General features: G+C 40.4%; 1 protein-coding gene across 9 annotated transcripts; it reads left to right on the forward strand.

Annotated features, from left to right (window-relative positions):
- The first annotated feature begins 1,846 nt into the window (after window positions 1–1,846).
- On the forward strand, window positions 1,847–17,847 carry stx3b (syntaxin 3b). 9 transcript variants are annotated; one of them, XR_003933065.1, is made up of 12 exons: window positions 1,847–2,223; window positions 10,076–10,150; window positions 10,264–10,363; window positions 10,950–11,024; window positions 11,145–11,215; window positions 11,386–11,494; window positions 11,579–11,652; window positions 12,040–12,174; window positions 12,916–13,026; window positions 13,266–13,404; window positions 13,891–14,084; window positions 14,417–14,536. XR_003933065.1 is itself a non-coding variant. In XM_030110461.1 (12 exons), exons 1-11 carry the CDS (start codon window positions 2,194–2,196, stop codon window positions 17,229–17,231), a joined length of 969 nt encoding a protein of 322 aa, XP_029966321.1. In that variant the 5' UTR covers window positions 1,847–2,193; the 3' UTR covers window positions 17,232–17,245; window positions 17,448–17,847. The 9 variants fall into 9 exon arrangements, 6 of the variants coding, with proteins under 6 accessions (XP_029966321.1, XP_029966344.1, XP_029966337.1 ...); XR_003933066.1 differs by having other exon boundaries at window positions 13,266–13,376; window positions 13,894–14,084; XR_003933064.1 differs by having other exon boundaries at window positions 1,847–2,070; window positions 2,175–2,223; window positions 13,266–14,084.
- Window positions 17,848–18,714: the final 867 nt, after the last annotated feature.

Here is an 18,714-nt window from a genome sequence, read left to right on the forward strand (position 1 = left end):
CCTTTCATGAGCTGCTCGCCTGTTGAAGCAGTGTTGGCATCTGTGCTTGCAGAAACATGCCTGTGAATCACGTGTGCTCTGAAACGAGTTCAAAAATTCTTTAAGTGAAATAACGCTTTGGTTGCAAAAAATGCACAGCTTAAAGCAGTCATGAGGATGTATTAAACTTGTATTTGTAAATCTATCCTGATTCTAATTAAGACTTGATGTTTGGTACACAATTAATACTTGTTGCCCACTAGGTGTCAGTGACGGTCTTTTAGGGCAGTATAGCCTCAATGACGGATTACATAACGTCCTCTGGCTACCATGCAGATCTGACTGATACATACTGTACATTCTCCATGTTGAGTCTAGTTTTGGAAGAACAATTTCTCCATTATTAAACGGCTAGAAATGGTGCAGGCTTCACGACTAGTATCCGCTCAACTGCCTTGTATTTATTTGTAGCAGAACAGCATGATGGACCTGACTTCTGCCTGAGTCACTTCTTCACCGGAGTTGAACCATTTTACCAAGACTGTTCTGATAGTGGATCTGTGTGGAGTGTGTGGAGTTTCTCATGCATAATTTCAGTGTGTCCTTCAATTCCGTTTGTTTCACACAAGGCTGTCCAAAATGCAAATCCAGAGAGTTTTCCACAGTGGAACTAAAGGGAAATCATACACTCTGGAAAAATATCCCACAGCTTAACAATGGTGAAGCATGACAGTTAAAGCACTGAAGCCGATCCAAATACAATCACAACATACAAAGTTTAGTGAGTCCAGGCTTACATAATATTGAATGTTTCTTCTACAATTTCTTATTTCTTTTAAAGGTTAAAGGTCAAAGACAATCTTGGACATTTATTTGACAAGCAAAACTGAGGATCTTAATTACTGAGAACGTATAACACTTGATTGCTTTTTAATGTTGTTTTCAAGCTGGTCAGACCAGCTGCCATCAACCACTTTTTAAACTAAAAGCTATTTCACAGTTGCCCAGTTATAGTTATTACTTTGTTTATGGTTCTCCTTCTTTGAAAGTAACTTCTGATAAATGGATAAAGGTTTAGAGAGGAATTCATGATTTACCATGGGAGGAAATAGACACATCTAAATGCAACATTGTTTACTTTAATTCATATCAGTTTGTTCCAACATTTGGATGGCAGTGAACAAATCTCTTACTGTTTTATAAATATCTTTTTTTTATTATTTGAATGAATTGAAATATTTGGGATGTGCTACATTTTTGTGGGTTATCTGTCACAGTTTCAGACAATGTTATTCATTATTTGCACATGTATGCAGACCCCTCTCTTTGTCCTTGACGAGCACTGATACAAACCATACTCCAGTCTGTGTACTCATGTAGAAGTCACTAAAAAAATCACCATGGCTTGTGTACAATATAATAAATACATGTATGGAATCAAGAAAAACCCAGTACTCTATTAACAAACAAGTTGTGAACATCCCGCCCTTTGTACAACTGCAGACAGACAGACAAACCATTTATTTAAGATTTTCAGATTTATTTTTATAGAGCTGTAATGTACTGCAATATAAGACAGACATCTGTATAATTTGAGTTTTTTTTGTGTGGATGAACTTCATTGGTGTATTTTATTTCAGTCTTTTACCACTCTTTTCTGTTGTCGTCGTTTTAGTTATTGTCAAAGTACACAAAGGTTGAAAGTTTAATCCTCCTCATTAAAACATGTATTTGTGATTGAAGCCAGATGTTCCTACAGCACGTAAATGCGCCGCGGGTGCAGGTGGTTCAGGGCGTGGCTTCATCCCAGTCGACGAGGCACGCTCTGCGCATGCGCGGGCCAGAAAAGTGCGTTTTAGAATGATTACTGGCCAGTGGGGAGGCAGATTATGCGGCTCTACACAACTGTTGTTTTAATCCTCTGGCCGAGGAGATTTAGCAAGAAAAAACAGTGGCTTTAAACCCAGCTGCCATATTGTATGGAAAAGCGACGGAAAAGCTCCAGCTTTCAGAAAAAAGACGTTTCCTCAGACAACTCTTGCAAGACTTTCCAGGGAGTTTAATATAGTGTTTTGTTTTTTTTTCCTGGCGGTGGGTTTCTTGTTGCACAGCTAGCTCGCCAGCTGGTTGAGGACTCCTGGGAGTTGGACTGGGTTTTCATGCAATATTGTGGTCATCTCTTCATATTTCAACAGTTAAAATAAACGAGTCAACATGAAGGATCGATTGGAGCAACTTAAAGCGGTAAGTGAAGCCCTGGAAATGTGGATTTATCACAGAGTGCCCTTTTCACCGTTCCTTTGAACACTTCAAGAAACCTCTGGAAAACATAATTATTTCGAACGAATTAAAAAGTTCCGGTCATTCATTTTTCCTCTAAGCACGTTTACTAATGTCACATTATCCTTTGATTCGTCAGTGAATTATTTGATGACATAACTGATCTGATGGACGGAGTATCACTCCAGCTTACACACTGACTGGAAATGGAGGAGTTGGGATAAAAAAAAACATATTTATATTCCAGAAATTTGGTTTTAAATAATTGTACCAAAGTTAAGTCCAATCCTAAAAGTGTGAATTGACATCTATCATTTTAATAAATGTTCCAGAAATTTAAATTTTGAAGCAAAAAAACAAACAAAAGTGGATCAGTTTTCACTATTTATGATGGAAATTGTTTATCAGAAAATGAATCTGAACAGATGTTCAAAACACTTTGAGATTACATAAACTTTGAAAGATTAATTACACACACATAAGAATGTGAATTACAAATGTATGCAGCTTTTACTATTGACTAGAGCTGAAAAAACTATTGGTCATAAAGTGTTTTGTTTTATATATATATTGTGGTAAACAATACGCTGCTCAAACATTAATTTTACAGGAGACAGACTGATCACCCACTGTCAGATTTCACTGTGTTGTTTCCTGGTTCATTTGATAACTAAAGACATTTACTGCCAGATCCTATTGTGACTCAAGATGGGACGTGTTGCTATAGCTACCTGAAGCTGTTGGCCAAATATTTGCCTTGTTTAAAATTACTGAACTGTAGCATGTGTGTGTTTCACCCCAAGGTGTCCATATCTCACACAGCTGCCTTCATCTCAGAGAAAGGAAGTACAGATAGAGGAAGAGGCCCATCATTTGTTGGGAAGTTGTTCAGAATGTAGTGCTTTATGTTATTATATGCTGCTAAAAAAACTGAGCAGTCCTTACTCCTTTAACCTGTTCATTTCCTTTCCTTATGCTCTCAGTCCCTCCACTTGTAGTTTCCTCCTTGAGTTTCCTCTCTAATGTTTAACTTTCATGCAGTAATCTACGCTCTGTTTGCGTCTGTGTGCGCAAACTTATGTCAAGTGAATGTTTGCTTTATAGCAGCAGCAGCAGCAGGCCGATCACATCTCCTTACGTCCTCCCATTGTCAAGATATGAAGAGAATTCAGGACAGTGGGAAACTTTGAAGTGTCATTTTTTTTAGGAGTGACTTTATTGGGTGTGCTTCTGTTTAACCAGCTGACTGAACTTCTGTTGTTGACTTCTAGTTTCAATAGAAGTTTCAATTTACTTGTGTACAGTGTGATTATTTTCCAATGTGCTTTCAGTCAGGGTTGTATCCCTCTCACTTCTGTCTGCAATGAAACAACCGCTACTGCTTCCCTCCAGGCTCACACAGTGAAAGGTGAAGTTTTTAAAATAGCTCCTCCCTTGGCATATGGACTTTTGAAATCCCTTGTCCGATTTCAGCTTTGTATTAACACGAGTCCTGATGGAGAATATTGGCTTTTGTCGCTCTGCTGCAGTAAATCTGACCCCCAGTCCCTCCCTGCTGATGTCTCAGCTCGTAGCTCATTTACTAAATCAGCCCATGGGAAATAAATTTTATTTGCTTCATAATAATATATTTGTTACCACCTTCTAAGTCAACAAATATCACAGGCAATATAAGTGAGAAGTCAAACAGGAGAAATCAAAGAAGAAACTAACAAGAATGAATTAAAAACATTGATGTCAGGTAATAAAGAAGCATAAGATGAAGTGTTGAATGGTAATTTGCTCCAAAGTGAAGGACTGTCATGGCAAAAGATTGTCGTCAGTTATTCAGTAAAGTATTCTTGATTTCTTTTTTTTTTTTAGTTTCACATAAGAACATAAATATTAAAGAACAAAGTGCAATAAATAATGGCAAGATAAGAAACAGCAGCAATAAGACCTGGATTTAGTGAGTCAATTTTCTGTTACTATCAACAGCAAGATGACGATGTTTCATTTCTTTCCGTTCACACTGTAGATTTGTTTTTTGATCACTGTGTTTCAACATCAACAAAGCGATGTGGCACACCTCTTTCTGGGCTCTGTCATTTATGATCCTCTGAGACAAAGTCTAACCGTTTATGACCTGCTGCTTCCTTCAATATGACAGTCACGGGGAAAGATAAGTAAAGAGTGCATTCAGGGCCAAGTGGAATAAGCTGGATTGTGTGCACATGATAATCACCACCTACGGTGGCTCCAGAGTCACTCCGTGTGTTTTTACTGTATATCTGCTTGGAGAGATTCTCTGGCATCCAAATCATATCCAGTTGTTGTCATGAAGCAACATTTCACCTTTGACCTGTAAGAATAAATGAAGCGTTTCAGATAAGAGGGAAAACTCAGGATGTTCCTGATGACTAAATCCTCTGTAGGATAAAAAAACAAACCTTTCAATTTAGATTTGACAAACTTGTTCAGAAAGGAAAACACAGAGAAGAGTCAAACTTATTGTTGCAGATTACGGTGCAATACATTATAGAAATTTCAGCCTTTAGCTTCAGAACTTGCAAGCGTATTGTCATCATGAACTGCTTTTTCATCTTACACAGACACACAGTCTCAGATGTGGCTAAATGTGAGCTGCTTACAGCAGCTGATGTGACATATAGACCAATAGTGTCTAAATTCTTAAGCTAAATGTGGTTTAGCATTAGCCCAGAGCAGTCATTGTCTGTTTTTTCTTGATAAAAGTACTGAACTGTCACTGCAAAAAAGTAAATTTAGATTTTAAATTATCAATAACAATATTAAGACCTAATTTAATGAAATAGAATATTAAAATTGTGCCACTTCAAGAAATAGTTTTACAGCCCAAAAAAAAGTACTTCATGGAGATATTTTGATGTATTCTATTTTTTAAATTGGTCTCGTGGCCATTAGGCAGTCCACTTTATCCAATTCAAGGGCATTTTTGGTTTGTGTGAATTAATCAAGAGTGGAGAAATTCTACATTTGCATGCAAAAACATGCAAACTTTGCCAAGAGAAGGCTCAGACTCAAGAGACATGCGATGTAAAAGTGCTGACCACTACACCACCGTGCTCAGTTAAGCAGTCTTACACATGAATAAAACACCAACTGGTTTAATGTTTAATTTTTCAGGCACCAGTAGGAGAAACATCCTCAATACTTCTTTAAGTTCAGTTGTGTCCTTGGTAGTATGAGACAGGCCTGTTCAATTCTAAATTCAAATGTACTCAAGAAATGCAGCCGGGCCAAATGCTTTGGCCGCCCAACGAGCAGCTGCTGACACATTCTGAACCAATCCAGATCAACTTCTGAACGTTTTATTCATGTCTAACATGTCAAAGGTGTAAAAGGGTATAACAACAAGAAAAGAGCTATAATGGAACAGAGTATGAAGTAGAAGAAATTAATTTTTTTCTCGAATCAAAATTAAGTAAATTTACGAGAAAAATTTCATATGGAAATTCCATAAACAGGGATTTTAATCACATCTTACGTTGTCAGCACTCAAAGTGCATACAAACAACTTAGCATACTTTATCTAAACTTGGAGCATTACAAAGTGCAACCCACAACACACCTACTACTGCAGTTTCCCTGGGAAAAGAGATTTTTCCTCTGAACGAGAGCAGTGATTTTAAGTTCATAAGATGTCAGTGCAATTCAAATTCAGTGGAGAATAGTGCTGTTAGCCTGAGAACAGAGAAGGCTGCTTTTCATTGAGTTCATGTGTGAAAAGTTTGACACGTGGATGTTGATCCAAGGAGTCCCTGAAAGGGTCTCTGGGACGCCATTATTTCTGTGAGCAGCGCAAGTCTATCTCTGTGAGCGTCGTGATCAGATCTGTCTTCACATCCATAGAATGTGGTGTGGATGAGATGTGTTTGTGTAGCACTGAAATATTCAGCGTTCTGCTGGTGCCTAAAGCTTTCACAGTTTCAGAGTCAGTAAATGACCTCTTTGTCTTTGCTGAAATCCAAGAATCGTAGTAGCAGTCTGTACCATCGTAGTTCAGCTCTGGTTGCAATCAGAAGCTGCACTTTTGCCTCTTTCTCCTGAGATCCTTCTGGAAAGTTCATCCTGAGGGCATTTCTCCACATCACGCCTCCGAAGATTGGAATTTGTCAGATCGGCAACAAACAACATGCACGGGTTTGACCTTGGAACTTGTTGGTCAGTAATGAGTTTCAGGGTCAAAAACGACATCTTTTGAACTCTTTCTGTGGTTGGCTCCACCAGCCGAGGCCAGACCACTCGGAATGTTGCATGATTGATCTGACGTGCTGTGGGAATTTCAACTATCCCGAAATGTTCTGAAATGAGTTGCCCTCTGGCTGGAGGTTAGTATAACAGTAGTTAGTATAAAAAGTTAGTATAAAATGGCAACAAAACAGTTTGATAAGTCGGCCATGAATTCAAAAGGTCAAGGACTACACAGTTCCTGTTTATTCTCCATCATGGTCAATAGAATTTTCCACTATGACAAATGTTACATTTTAATGCTAGAAAAAAGAGTCATTTATTTTTCATGAGCGAAACAAACCAGCGATCAAACTGACATGCTCATCATTCATGTGCAGCGTGTTTGCTGTTTTCTAATCTTGATGTCCAGTCGTCCAAATGTGATCCAGCGTGTGCGTTCAAGATTCTGATGATTACACAATCACTGAGATTACAGTGTTTTTGATGTTTGTGGTTTTAAATCCAATCTGCTGTTTGAGGCATCAGTGTGTGAATATATAGGCAGTTGTGGCCTAGAGTTCAGAATAACATGCTCATGCACTGAGGTGCACAGGTTCGAATCCTGGGTCTGTGTGTGTAAACGCAGTGACCTCCAGCAGCTCCCTGGACACTGCATCAGGGCAGCCCACTGTTCCTGGCCAGCGAGGTCAGTAATATCTGCCCTTTCTTTCTTTTTTTAATTCAGTGTGTTGACATTTATATGTTCCCCTCAAGCAAAGCTGCTAAACTGCGGCAGATCCACTGCTGCTGTACAACCATCATCAAAACATTCAAAATCTAACACTGGTGTAACACCTCACATGCCGTGAGGTGTTACACAATATCAGTGTAGTTACCAGAAACAGTTTGTGGTTCATGTGTTAAAACTACAGCTTGATCCGTTAGTTTCTGTGTTTTCTGACCGTTATGTAATGTTGAAGTCAGTCATGAGGCGATCCTGTGAGGAAACGTTGTAAAGGTTTATTACAGTTTTGGACAATCTGCTGTCCTTTTGGGTCTGAGCTGTGCTGTTGAAACCTAAATGCTGCAGCTCACAACTGAGGTCACGACTAGTTTAAGGCCACGTTTGAAGTTTGCCAAATATTTAATGTGTCAAATATTAGATAAGGGCCTAAAGAATTTATGATGTGAATGAATGGGGCTCCACAGGTCGTCCTATATAAATGTGTGTGTGTGTGCGGCCTTTGACCGTTTCTTCCTCACACCATTCCCCTTCCTCTTGTTTTTGCTGAATGGGAGACACTGGAAGGAAGTCAGCAGTTGTTCTTATCTCACTCTGCAGAAATGCTGCGTGAGGGAGCATAGTGTGCAGCAGCACCTTGTTTGATGAACAGCCTACTGAGAGATTCAAAAGCAAGTTGTGTGTGTGTGTGTGTGTGTGTGTGTGTGTGTGTGTGTGTGTGTGTGTGTGTGTGTGTGTGTGTGTGTGTGTGTGTGTGTGTGTGTGTGTGTGTGTGTGAGATGTTTGGGAACTCTGTGCTCACAACTGTTGTTACGTACCAGCAGCCTGAACCAAATCGTCATGACTATATTTGCAATTCAAATTGGAGCCGGGGAGTGGAAGGGAAAAGCTCGCCTAAAACTCAACATTTACAGCTACACTGTGAATGTTTGTGCCCTGCAGCACTGAAGTTCATTTATTAGTGAACGTGCAGAATATTCTCCCTGTTAATTGTTGTTATAAAAGAAATACGCTTTAAATTAGATGAACCATGACATGATTTAATCAACCTCAGATTTTCTGTTCAGTTATTTATTTTTTTTTAAATATATTTGTGTTATCTATTGTATTTAAATTAAATGCATTCATATTTCCGTCACTGATGCCAGCTTTTTAGATTCCGCTGAAGCCTGGTGTCCTCTTATTGTTGTACTCCTGTTCTGCTGGAGCTCAGTGACATTTCAGTGGAGCGTAAACAGTGCTATCAAATATTTATCCTAAATTACTTCCTCCATCCCTTTATGCTGCTTTCGCCAGCATAAGGTGATTGTTTCCATGAAACATTGAAGTTCATCTAAATGCTGGTAGACATACCCTAATCGGTGACCGATTCGCCTGTAGGTGTGAATGTGTGTGTGTGTCTTTGTCCTGTCATAAACTGCTGACCTGTCCGTGGTGAACCCTGCACTCCCTCTGTAGTCCGGATCAACTCCGGGGGCAATTTTTCCTGTTTGACCTTCATTATACAACATTTGATATTCAGGTGTGACTTCTGCCAATTTCCATGACTTCACTTTGACTCAACTCCACACCTGAGTCCAGACTTCCCCACAGAAACGAGCTGCTCAGGTGTTCCGACATCTGCAAACTCTCACTGAGGTGTTGAGTGGAAAGCAGGAAAGACTTTTAAAAAGCAGAAGTAATTCAAAAAGAAGAAGCTCGCTGTCTCATTACAGTCACTGGTACACTTTTCTCTTTCACTGAATATCACGCCTGTCCAGTTGTAGTTGAATGTTGCTTTAAAATCAGCTAAAACCTTTTTGTGTTCCTTGGGCCCAGTCCCAGCTGTGCTGGGATATTTGTGGCCAACAGCAGCAATGCGTCATGTTTACCCAATGTCTTCTGTGCCATATTTATCGACTCCAGCAGAGTGAAGCTGCAGACTGATTAGGGTCAGAGGAGTATTTTTGGAGGATATTTCACTCTGTGCCTCTAAACAGGAAGCAATTTCATTAGTTTGTCTTTACATGGCATCCTGAGCTTAAACGCTGATAAATGTTATTTCCACTCTGATAAGAAAATAAATTTTGTTAGAAGATTTCTCTGTGATAAAATGCATCCCGACTCACTGAACAATTCAGAAATTAATTCTCAATGCGACTCCAAGGAAAGAAAGAGAAATGCTGCTGCTATTCTCCAAGAAAGTCAGGTAAATTATTGTCTAGTAATGGCTTTAAAGGCAGAATCCTAATTTACATATTTCCTTCTTTGTCTTTGCTCTAAACACATCTTTACCTTGTTTGATTCAAACCATTTTTAAAGACCCTAATTCTTCCGTCATAATCCAGAAACCACCTACCGACCCTTAAGCTTACTACTCATCTCTTTATTCTTCTTAAATTTAATCTGCCTGCTGGATCATCGTGTAGCAGCAGCAACAGGTTTTGGTTTTATGGGTTCACTACATTATTTGTCAACTTAGACAAGCAGATTGTTGAGCTCAAGGAGCTCCAGGCTTCAGGAAATGATCAGAAGAAATGTGACGTCTATAAGCTGAGTTTCCTTTTGTTTTTCAGTTTAATTGTTAATATCATCGTTTGTCATTTTGTTAGTTCGTGTAACAGGGTTTCTCTGTGGTTGTTTACACAGATTGATGTAGGTTTTTTTTTTTTTTTTAATGTATCCGCAAGTGTGTGTGTGTGTTTGGAGCACTCCAGAGGAATAGCAGTTGTTTGGCAGAAAGAGAAGTGTAGGAATGACAAACCAGAGGTGGTGATTAACTGTTCATGCAGACTGAGCTGTGCCAGGTTAACTCTGAGGTTGAGTTTTCAACAGATGCAAGGCCCTTCTCATGTTTTTCTGACCCAGTTGACTCAGTATTGTTTATTTTGTTTTGGGGGTTAGACGTGTGATCAAGATGATGACGAGGTGGAGATCGCTGTGGACAACGCAGCCTTCATGGACGAGTTCTTCTGTCAGGTGAATGATTGAAACAATTCCATGCGTTCATCCAGCCTGACATCGGTGTGTTTTTCATCCAAAGTCTTGAATTTACACACATTCAAGACTGTGTGTCTGTGTGTTTGTTTCAGATTGAAGACATCAGGAACAGTATTGACAAAATCGATGAGAACGTGGCTGAAGTGAAAAAGCTTTACTCAGTCATCCTGTCTGCTCCCACATCAGATCAGAGTAAGATGCTTTACCGCCTCACAAGCTTCTCTTCTCGTACCTCTTTTCTCTTTTGTGAATATACTGACCAGGTGGTAGGATTTGGAAGCCCATAAGGAGAATATGTCCTGGTTTTCGTATCCCGGTCATTCACCAGTTGCAACGACCTGCATTGATTGTCCTTAAATAAAAAGGGCACAGATTAAGAAAATAACAAAGAAACTTGGACTTCACATCTTTCATAAAATAGGAAAGCTTTTATTTTCGTCATCTTGCAATGGCAAAAAAATACATCAATGAATCATGAGTAGAAACATCCTTTTGAAAGAGTGCTGATCTTAATGCTTGATGTACAAGTGCATCTGTAAAACATACAATTAAAACACTTGTTTTTTTTCACTCATGACTTCTAATGTTTCAACCCTTTTCAAATTCATAATAGTGATTTTAAAGCTTGGTCGAACAAAATTAAGGATAATCATTTAAATAGTTTAAAATAATCATGTTATGAGGGATCTGAGATTCTTGATTTTTTTAAGCCTTGTAAGAGAGAAAAGGCTTGAAATATTCCAGTGCAGCTGTCAGTAGACTGTCCCTTCTCCCTCAGAAACGCAGGATGACTTGGAGGCAATCACCAATGACATAAAGAAGATGGCCAACAATGCAAGAAACAAACTCAAGAGTGAGTGTCCCACAAACCTGTTGTCTGTAAAACTAGTTTCTCTGTTTACTGGATTTGTGTGAAGTGTGACGTGCGATGAGCTGAAATATATTTATATCAATCATTTGGACTAATTTCCAGCTATTGAGAGAAATCTGGAGTCTGAAGAGCAGGAGAGGGTGTCGGCTGATATGCGGATACGTAAATCACAGGTGAAGCATTTACATTGGAAGATTAACAGGATTTTCAAATGCAGCACCACTTCTCTGTCAGCACTGAACCTAATTTCAGCTGCATGTTTTGAAACTTGACTATAGCCGTGAAATAGTCAAGAAATGTTATGTCTTTACTTGGGCGCTAAATCATTTTTATTGTTTCCCAGCATGCTGTGCTGTCCAGAAAGTTTGTGGAGGTGATGACAAAGTATAACGAAGCACAAGTGGACTTCAGGGAGAGGAGTAAAGGACGTATTCAGAGACAACTAGAGATCAGTGAGTAACATCCACATCAGTAACAGTAATGTTGGCTTGAGATGCTCCATTCCCATCAGCTTTTCCCTCCGTCTTCTTTTTCAGCTGGGAAAGCAACAACAGATGAAGAGCTGGAGGAGATGTTGGAAAGTGGCAATGCTGCTGTGTTTACTGCCGGGGTAAGAGTGTGTGTATGTGTGTGTGCACGCACGCTTTGGTGTCGGTCAAATCTGAAACACATCACCCCGTCTTGTTGTTTTTGCTCGTTATTTGTTATGTTTGGGTCCCAGTCGTTTGCACAGTTAGGGTTTGTTATGTTCAAACTGATTTCTACTATCACAAATCTGACAGAGAAATCATGATTTATTGTTGTGAATTTGATTGAAAAAAAAAAGATCATCACCATCATAATTATAAAAGGACTGCTGACACTATTAATGTAGGTGTTTTGCTTGAAGACACTCTGTTGTGGTGCATTTGAATGAGGATAAGTTTCCTTGTTCGCTGTGGAGTTTGTCCAAGGACTGCGTGCTGACAGTGAGCCTCATGCCGTCTGTCTCCTGCAGATTGTAGACTCAGGGATCTCTAAACAAGCCCTGAGTGAGATCGAATCCAGGCACAAAGACATCGTCCGGCTGGAGAGCAGCATCAAGGAGCTGCACGATATGTTTGTAGACATCGCAATGCTGGTGGAGAGCCAGGTACCCGTCTTTGTCCACCTGCCTGTTAATCCACACGTTCACTTAATTCATTCTTTCCGTCTTCTTCATGCCCTTGTGTTTGTTCCAACTCTTTATATCCCAGTTGTTTCTTTTCCTCTGCTGCCGTGTGACCTTGAATCTGCATCTGTCTTTGTCTCCTCTCTTCCAGCTCCATGTCTTTCTTCCATCTCTTTTTCCTCTGTTTTGCTTCGGCCTCCTTCATCCCATCATCCAGCATTAGCGGAGCCAACATTCATGCTTTGTAGTAAGGTTTGCAAATAAGTCGTTGCTGATGTTAGAACAGACTAGTCTCTCGAGTCGGAGCTTTAATAGCTGCAGTAGTCGTTTATACTTTACTGTAGTTTAACCACATCCTTCTTGCACCATGCTTTCTGAGGGAGAACCTTATCGGAGGTAAGAGCCCTTCTGTTGCTAATTCTCACTCTTTATGTTGTGTGATTTCTTCCAGAACTTGTATTTGGCATTTTTATTTTCTCAACATCTTTGTTGCAAAAGGACTGATGAACAGAAAAATGTAATTTTCTATGTTAAATTCACAGCTTCCGAAAAACAGTTTTTCTGATGGAGTCATTATTAAAGCTTTCCAGAGACACTCAGTTAAAACAGCCGCTCAAACCAGTTTCCTGTTTCTAAAATGATTATTTTGCTGGACTTTTTTTGGGAACTGTTGCTGTGTATTTTATCAAATCCAATCTTTTTTTCTTTTCTTTTTTTTTCCAGGGTGACATAATAAACAACATAGAGCAGAATGTGTCCAAGTCAGTGGATCACATAATAGAGGCGAAGGAACAGACCAAGAAAGCTGTCAGGTATCAGACCAAAGCACGCAAGGTAACATCTGTCTCCCATCCGTCACACTGATCTGCTGAACCTCCTGCTGTTATCTATCTGCCGATGTTCTGTTGGACACATTTAACCGCTCAGCCTCTATCAGAGCCTCTGTTTTCACCCTCCAAACACACATTCTCGCTTGACTGCTGGACTCTGCCTTCTTTTTTTGTTTCTCTCTTTCTGTTATTTTTCGTTTTTCTTTCTGCTGCTTCATGTCACTCTGACACTGTTCATGTCAGGGAGGGATGATCGACAGGATTGAAAGCAACATGGACCAGTCGGTGGGCTTTGTGGAGCGGGCTGTAGCCGACACTAAGAAAGCTGCAAAGTTTCAGCAAGAGGCTCGCCGCGTGAGTGACTCTGGTCTAAAACCAAAGAGTGGGTTCCCAAAAGCAACACAACTGTTTTTGATTTTCTACTTGGCAATATAAAATTTCTATCACAGTCTGGACTTTTTGTTGTAAGGACTCAAAGATGGCTGTCGTGCATGAACACTGCTGATGTTACCAATGTGTATTCTGCACAAAGGAAAACCTTAATAACTGAAGGAGGAGACGGGACAGATGTGAAACCTTTTAATCAGGAGATCAGGGTATAATAATCAGGATATTGGATGTTTCCACTTCCTTTAAAATACAACAAACCCTTGAAACAAGATGAAGACATGTTTGAACCCTGGTGTATTTTATACATACTGTTTAACTACTAATATGCACAGTAGACATTGAAAATACAGTTAAATAAACGATGAGTTCTGTCCTGTAGTCGTATATTTGGATCTGCTGTGACTAACTGCTCGTGCTTCATGGGAAAAAAAAGCGACTTGTGGAATGTATTTTTTACGCTCAGCTTTCTTTGGTTCAGCAGCAAGATATACGAAACATGGAAATTAATTGATTGACTCTAAAAGCAAAGTTGCTTCTGGGAAACTCGCTCTCCATAATGCAGACCATCCGTACAGTGAAGACCCCGACCTCCACCTCAGTCCTGCCCTGTGATGATCCACAGCCCTGCATCTTATCGTGACCCAGCCTCCACCCTGTGGCTTCACAGCATCGGTACCCTAAATCCAGAGCATCCCTCCTTCCCACTGATACACACACACTTTCACTCACACGCTGCCTCTTTTCTCTCTATCGTTTTCTTTTTTTTCCCTTCAACACTTGGCTGGAAACAAGCTTTTATAAACTGATTGTGTCAAGTGTATTGTCAAAAATTCTGGCTGTTACAGTGTCAAAACTGCTGTAAAAAGAAAAAAAAAAGTGTTTGTTTGGTTCCAAAATGGCAGCACAGCATCCATGATGTGAGCTGTTTGCTTCAAGTCAGGTCAAATGATGTTATTTCCTTCTAGATCTGATGATTGTTGTGTCTACTTGGTTATTCCCGACAGAAAACGGTGATCCTAGTGGTGGTTGTGGTGGTTTTGCTGGCCGTGCTAGCGCTCATAATCGGGTTGTCAGTGGGATTGAGATAATGCCCGTGTGCGGCTTGAATAAGAGGAGAGCTAAGGGTGAGTAACTCCGCAGCAAATACCTGCCGTGGTGCACAGAGGGTGTGGGTTTCAGGCATGACTGGGAGAGGAGTTTGCACTTCCCGTCAGGCTCTGTGTGTGCGCGTGTGTGCACGCCTTTTCTTTCTATCCAAAGAGCTTTACTTTACTTGAATTGTGCTTGTGTGTATTTGAAGTTCTTGGGTGTGTGTGTGTGACTGTGTTTTTCTATCCTTCATCCCTTGCCTCTGGTTACTGCTGAACAAACAAAGCAGTGCCTGTGGTGAGTTGGTCGCTGGCGGTTTGAGCTGATATTCAGTGTGTGTGTTCATCTCAGGGCTTGCAGCGCCTCTCGTTGACAATGTTCCCCCTTTGTGTCTCCCTCCCTGAAGAAAAAGATCCTTATCAGTGGAGCACGTCTCGGCTTCCTCCTCATCCTCTTCATCTTCACTCACAAACCATCGCGGGACAGTGTCTCACTGCCATCATCCGATCATTCCCCATCTCAACCCTCATCAGTTCACCCACCAAAAGACAACACTGACTCTGATCACCCCGTACGGCTGTCATCACATTCAGCCTGCAGATCTCCAAACTGTGAATTCATGACAAAAAGAAAAAACTGAAGGTACCTGTGGACAAACGAAAAGCACGGGTCTGTTTGAGAGATGCTCTGCTGGCTGCAAATGAGGAAATGAGTTCTACACCAGGTACAACGATCGTGCCTTTTCACGAAGGCAAAAAGGGAATTAAGAAATAACTGATCACAAAGTCACTTCTGTCACGGAACATTTCATCGTCCAGCTCCTGTTGCCAAAGAATCAGCCTGGAGGTGAAATTTCAACGATCTACTTGCCTGAAACCTCAAAAATCATCCATACCCCCACCCACAGAAACCACCCCGCCCACCATGCGCCATGTCTTCATGAGCCTTGACACATCTCCCGATTGAAAAGCTCGCTATTGGACGTTCTGTGATTATATTACTGGTTGTGAGAAGTTTTGGCACTTTCATATTTCAGAATATATGATTAAGCTTGAATTTTTTTTTTGTAATTATCTTGTAAATAATAGAATTACTACTTGTGCATAGTTGAGGTCTCATGTTTGTTTTAGTTTTGTTTTGTTAAAATGGGATCGTGTACTTTTGGACACATGTTTAAAGTAGGTAATTATCCCTCTTTTGAGGATCCATGTAAATGTTCTTCTGCCCTTTTGAAATATTGACATATGATTATCTTCCTTGTTGATATGCTGTACAATCTAATGTTTCGATGCCAAAGAGCTTAAAGAGACACTGGGTGTAACGCTTGCGTCTCGTTTCCCATGTATGCTGCGTCGTCTCCGTATTTGTTCTACTTTATGATGACGTGTAGCACATAGTTTGAACCTCACTGAGGTCCGTCAGGCTGCTGGTTCTTTCCTACTGTGACATGCATCGACAGACACAATCCATCAGCTGAAGCCCTGCAATACATCCTTGGAGTCACGTCACTAAAAAAATGATATAACTCGGGTTTTTTCAGAGGAATGTTTCACTTTGTGAACATTGTCGGTTTGCATGTGTGCAGATCTAAGCTGTACTGTTTACGTCCACGCATAGAAATGAGGAAGAAACTGTAGATGAGAATTGCTTGTCAGTGTGCAGTTTAACAATTCCTCAAATAGGTGTCCATAGCATTAAAGTAGCAAATTTAACAAAAGCTGAGAAGGAGGTGTACATTTAGTATTTTTTTGTGTGGCTTTATTCTATATATTCAGGTGTTAAGTTGTAAATAAAATATTTAACTGTTTAGATAGCTTCTAAATAATGTTAGTAACATTTCAGCACAGGATTCATTGCAGGGCTTAAAGTGCCTAATGTGCTGGCAGCTACGGTGACATGTGGTATTTTACCAGCATTTCTTTCAGCTATTGTTTTCTGGAATCTGAATTGAGTCAGACTGACAGTTTCGCCCATTAACAGACCGCAGCATCTTATCCATCGACTTTAAAGATGGTAATTAAAGTATTTCCTGCTGTGCATTGGTCAGTAAGACTTATTTCAGCCAATCTTCGATGAAGAAAGCTTTCAATGGAATAACTCTTCGGTAGTGCAATCAACTCGTTTATTTTAAACCAGAGCCTGAATGATGCCTTGTTTTGTAGCTGTGGACAATGATGCGTGCATGTGAGAGGGACGGAAACAACTGAAGCTATTTTAAGTTAAATGCCAAGAATGTCAGGAGAAATTAAAGATGTTTATATTAACGATGGCTCGGCTTTTTCTTGCTGCTCCCTCCCCGTCTGACCTGCTGAGCTGCATAAAGTAAATGTTTAACCGAATTCGGACACGCTCATGACTACATGTCGCAGTGTGAGATGTCGTCCTGTCAGCAGATGGTTCATCCAGCCTGTTAACCACTGTGTTGCAAACTGCAGCTTTTAAAGATGTGTAAAAGAGGAAGAAGTAAGTATTTCTCTTACCAAATACACACACACACACACACACACACACACACACAGCCACCTTAACCCTTTTGGCCCATTTTCCGCTGCTTAATTTCCTAAAACCACCATTCATGAATGTGTTTGCCGCTTTGTGTTTCTACCCTCAATGTGATGCTCCTGACGTGTGTGTTTTCTACTGAATCTCCAGAAAAAGATGATGATTACGTTGTGCTGTGCCATCATTGGGATCGTTGGATTCTCTTACCTCTACAGCTTCTTCTCATAAGGGATTTTACGCAGGTGAAACCTCTTCATCCATCAACTCGGCTTCTCTACCCCAAACAGCCCCTCAACACACACACACACACACACACATCCATCACTTTTTGATTTTGTATTGAAGTTTTGCATCTGATTTATATTTTCTTCTGTGCTATCAGTATAAATTTGAATACACACTGACCTCTTTTTCCTTTTTTTGTGTTTGTTTTGGTGCCTTTAGGGATGTGGATGTCTCAAGAAAAAAACACTTCCTGAGGTGCTCCTCTTTTTTTTTTTATCCTGCCCATGATTTGAAACCATTTAAAACTTTACTAATCATTGTGTGAAAAAAAGAAAAAAGAAGTAACCTCCTCTGCTTTTCCTTCTATTGTTCATTTGAATCCGAATATTCTCCTGCTGTATGAAGTGTTTGAAAACGTGTTTTAATGTGTAGATTTATCTCAGCTGCCTGTTCACAGCCAGATGGCCCAACATGTGACTTTTAATCGTTTCTGGCCATCCTGGGTGAGTTTGGCGCGTCCTGGTGGTGCATTGGGGTAATAAATTAGAGAAATTGTAATTATGACAAGGTGATTTCATAAGATCTCCTTGATTTAAACATGACAATATTAATGACAATGTGCTTTATAGTGTCTGCTGTCTTTGCTCTTGAAATATCTGATCAATAATACCCAGATCATTAGTATTTTCTTATTTGTTTATCGTCATAATTTGAAAAAATGTGTGTGATCTTGTTATGTGTGACCTGTCTGTGTGCAGAAAACGCTTGTACCGAGAGTCTTTTTTGTAGCAGCGGCTGTCAGAGTCTTTCTGGCTGTGTGCGTGAACTCAGTAAAGCCTGTTATGTAATAATAAAAAAGCTCTCTGTGCGTTGGACCAATGGTTGTGCGCTTCGCTTCTTCTTGGTGATGGCGGTGTTTGCATGACGGTCGTCTTTTCTTCTCTGCGCGCACGGAGACACCCTGCCCGCTTCTCGCTCCCACGGCTTCCACGTAAAGAGCCGCAGCTGATGTACGTCGGTGCAAGACTTGACAGCATCCGTGCAGAAGAGGAGCTTCCCTGACCTCATTTCATCCCCCATCGCGGCGCTCCTCCTCGCCGCAGGCCCCGCCCACCAGCGCTGCGGGGGGCGGGGCCTACCAGGCGAGGGGGGCGCTCGCTTTGCTGCTCAGAGCGTAGAGGACGAGGGAGAGGAGGATGAAGGGACTGAGCAGAGCTTGGCTGAGCCCATCACGCCCATTCTCATTACGACATATTAACATAAGTACAGAAATGTCTCAAAAATGTAACGAATTGCTGTATAATCTTAACTACTTTTTAATAATGTATAAAAATAATTGTCATATTTGTTTGCAGGAAGATACATTTTAGATTCTTCATAGAAGAGACACCCAGATGGAAAGAGGTGGACAGTGTTTTGTTTACATCTATTCAAGTGTATATGTGTAATGTTTTACAGGGTAACTTCTACTTTGAGCCTTAGCATG

The sequence above is a fragment of the Salarias fasciatus genome, chromosome 2 (genome assembly GCF_902148845.1).
Source record: "Salarias fasciatus chromosome 2, fSalaFa1.1, whole genome shotgun sequence".
In the NCBI taxonomy this organism is placed as follows: domain Eukaryota; kingdom Metazoa; phylum Chordata; class Actinopteri; order Blenniiformes; family Blenniidae; genus Salarias; species Salarias fasciatus.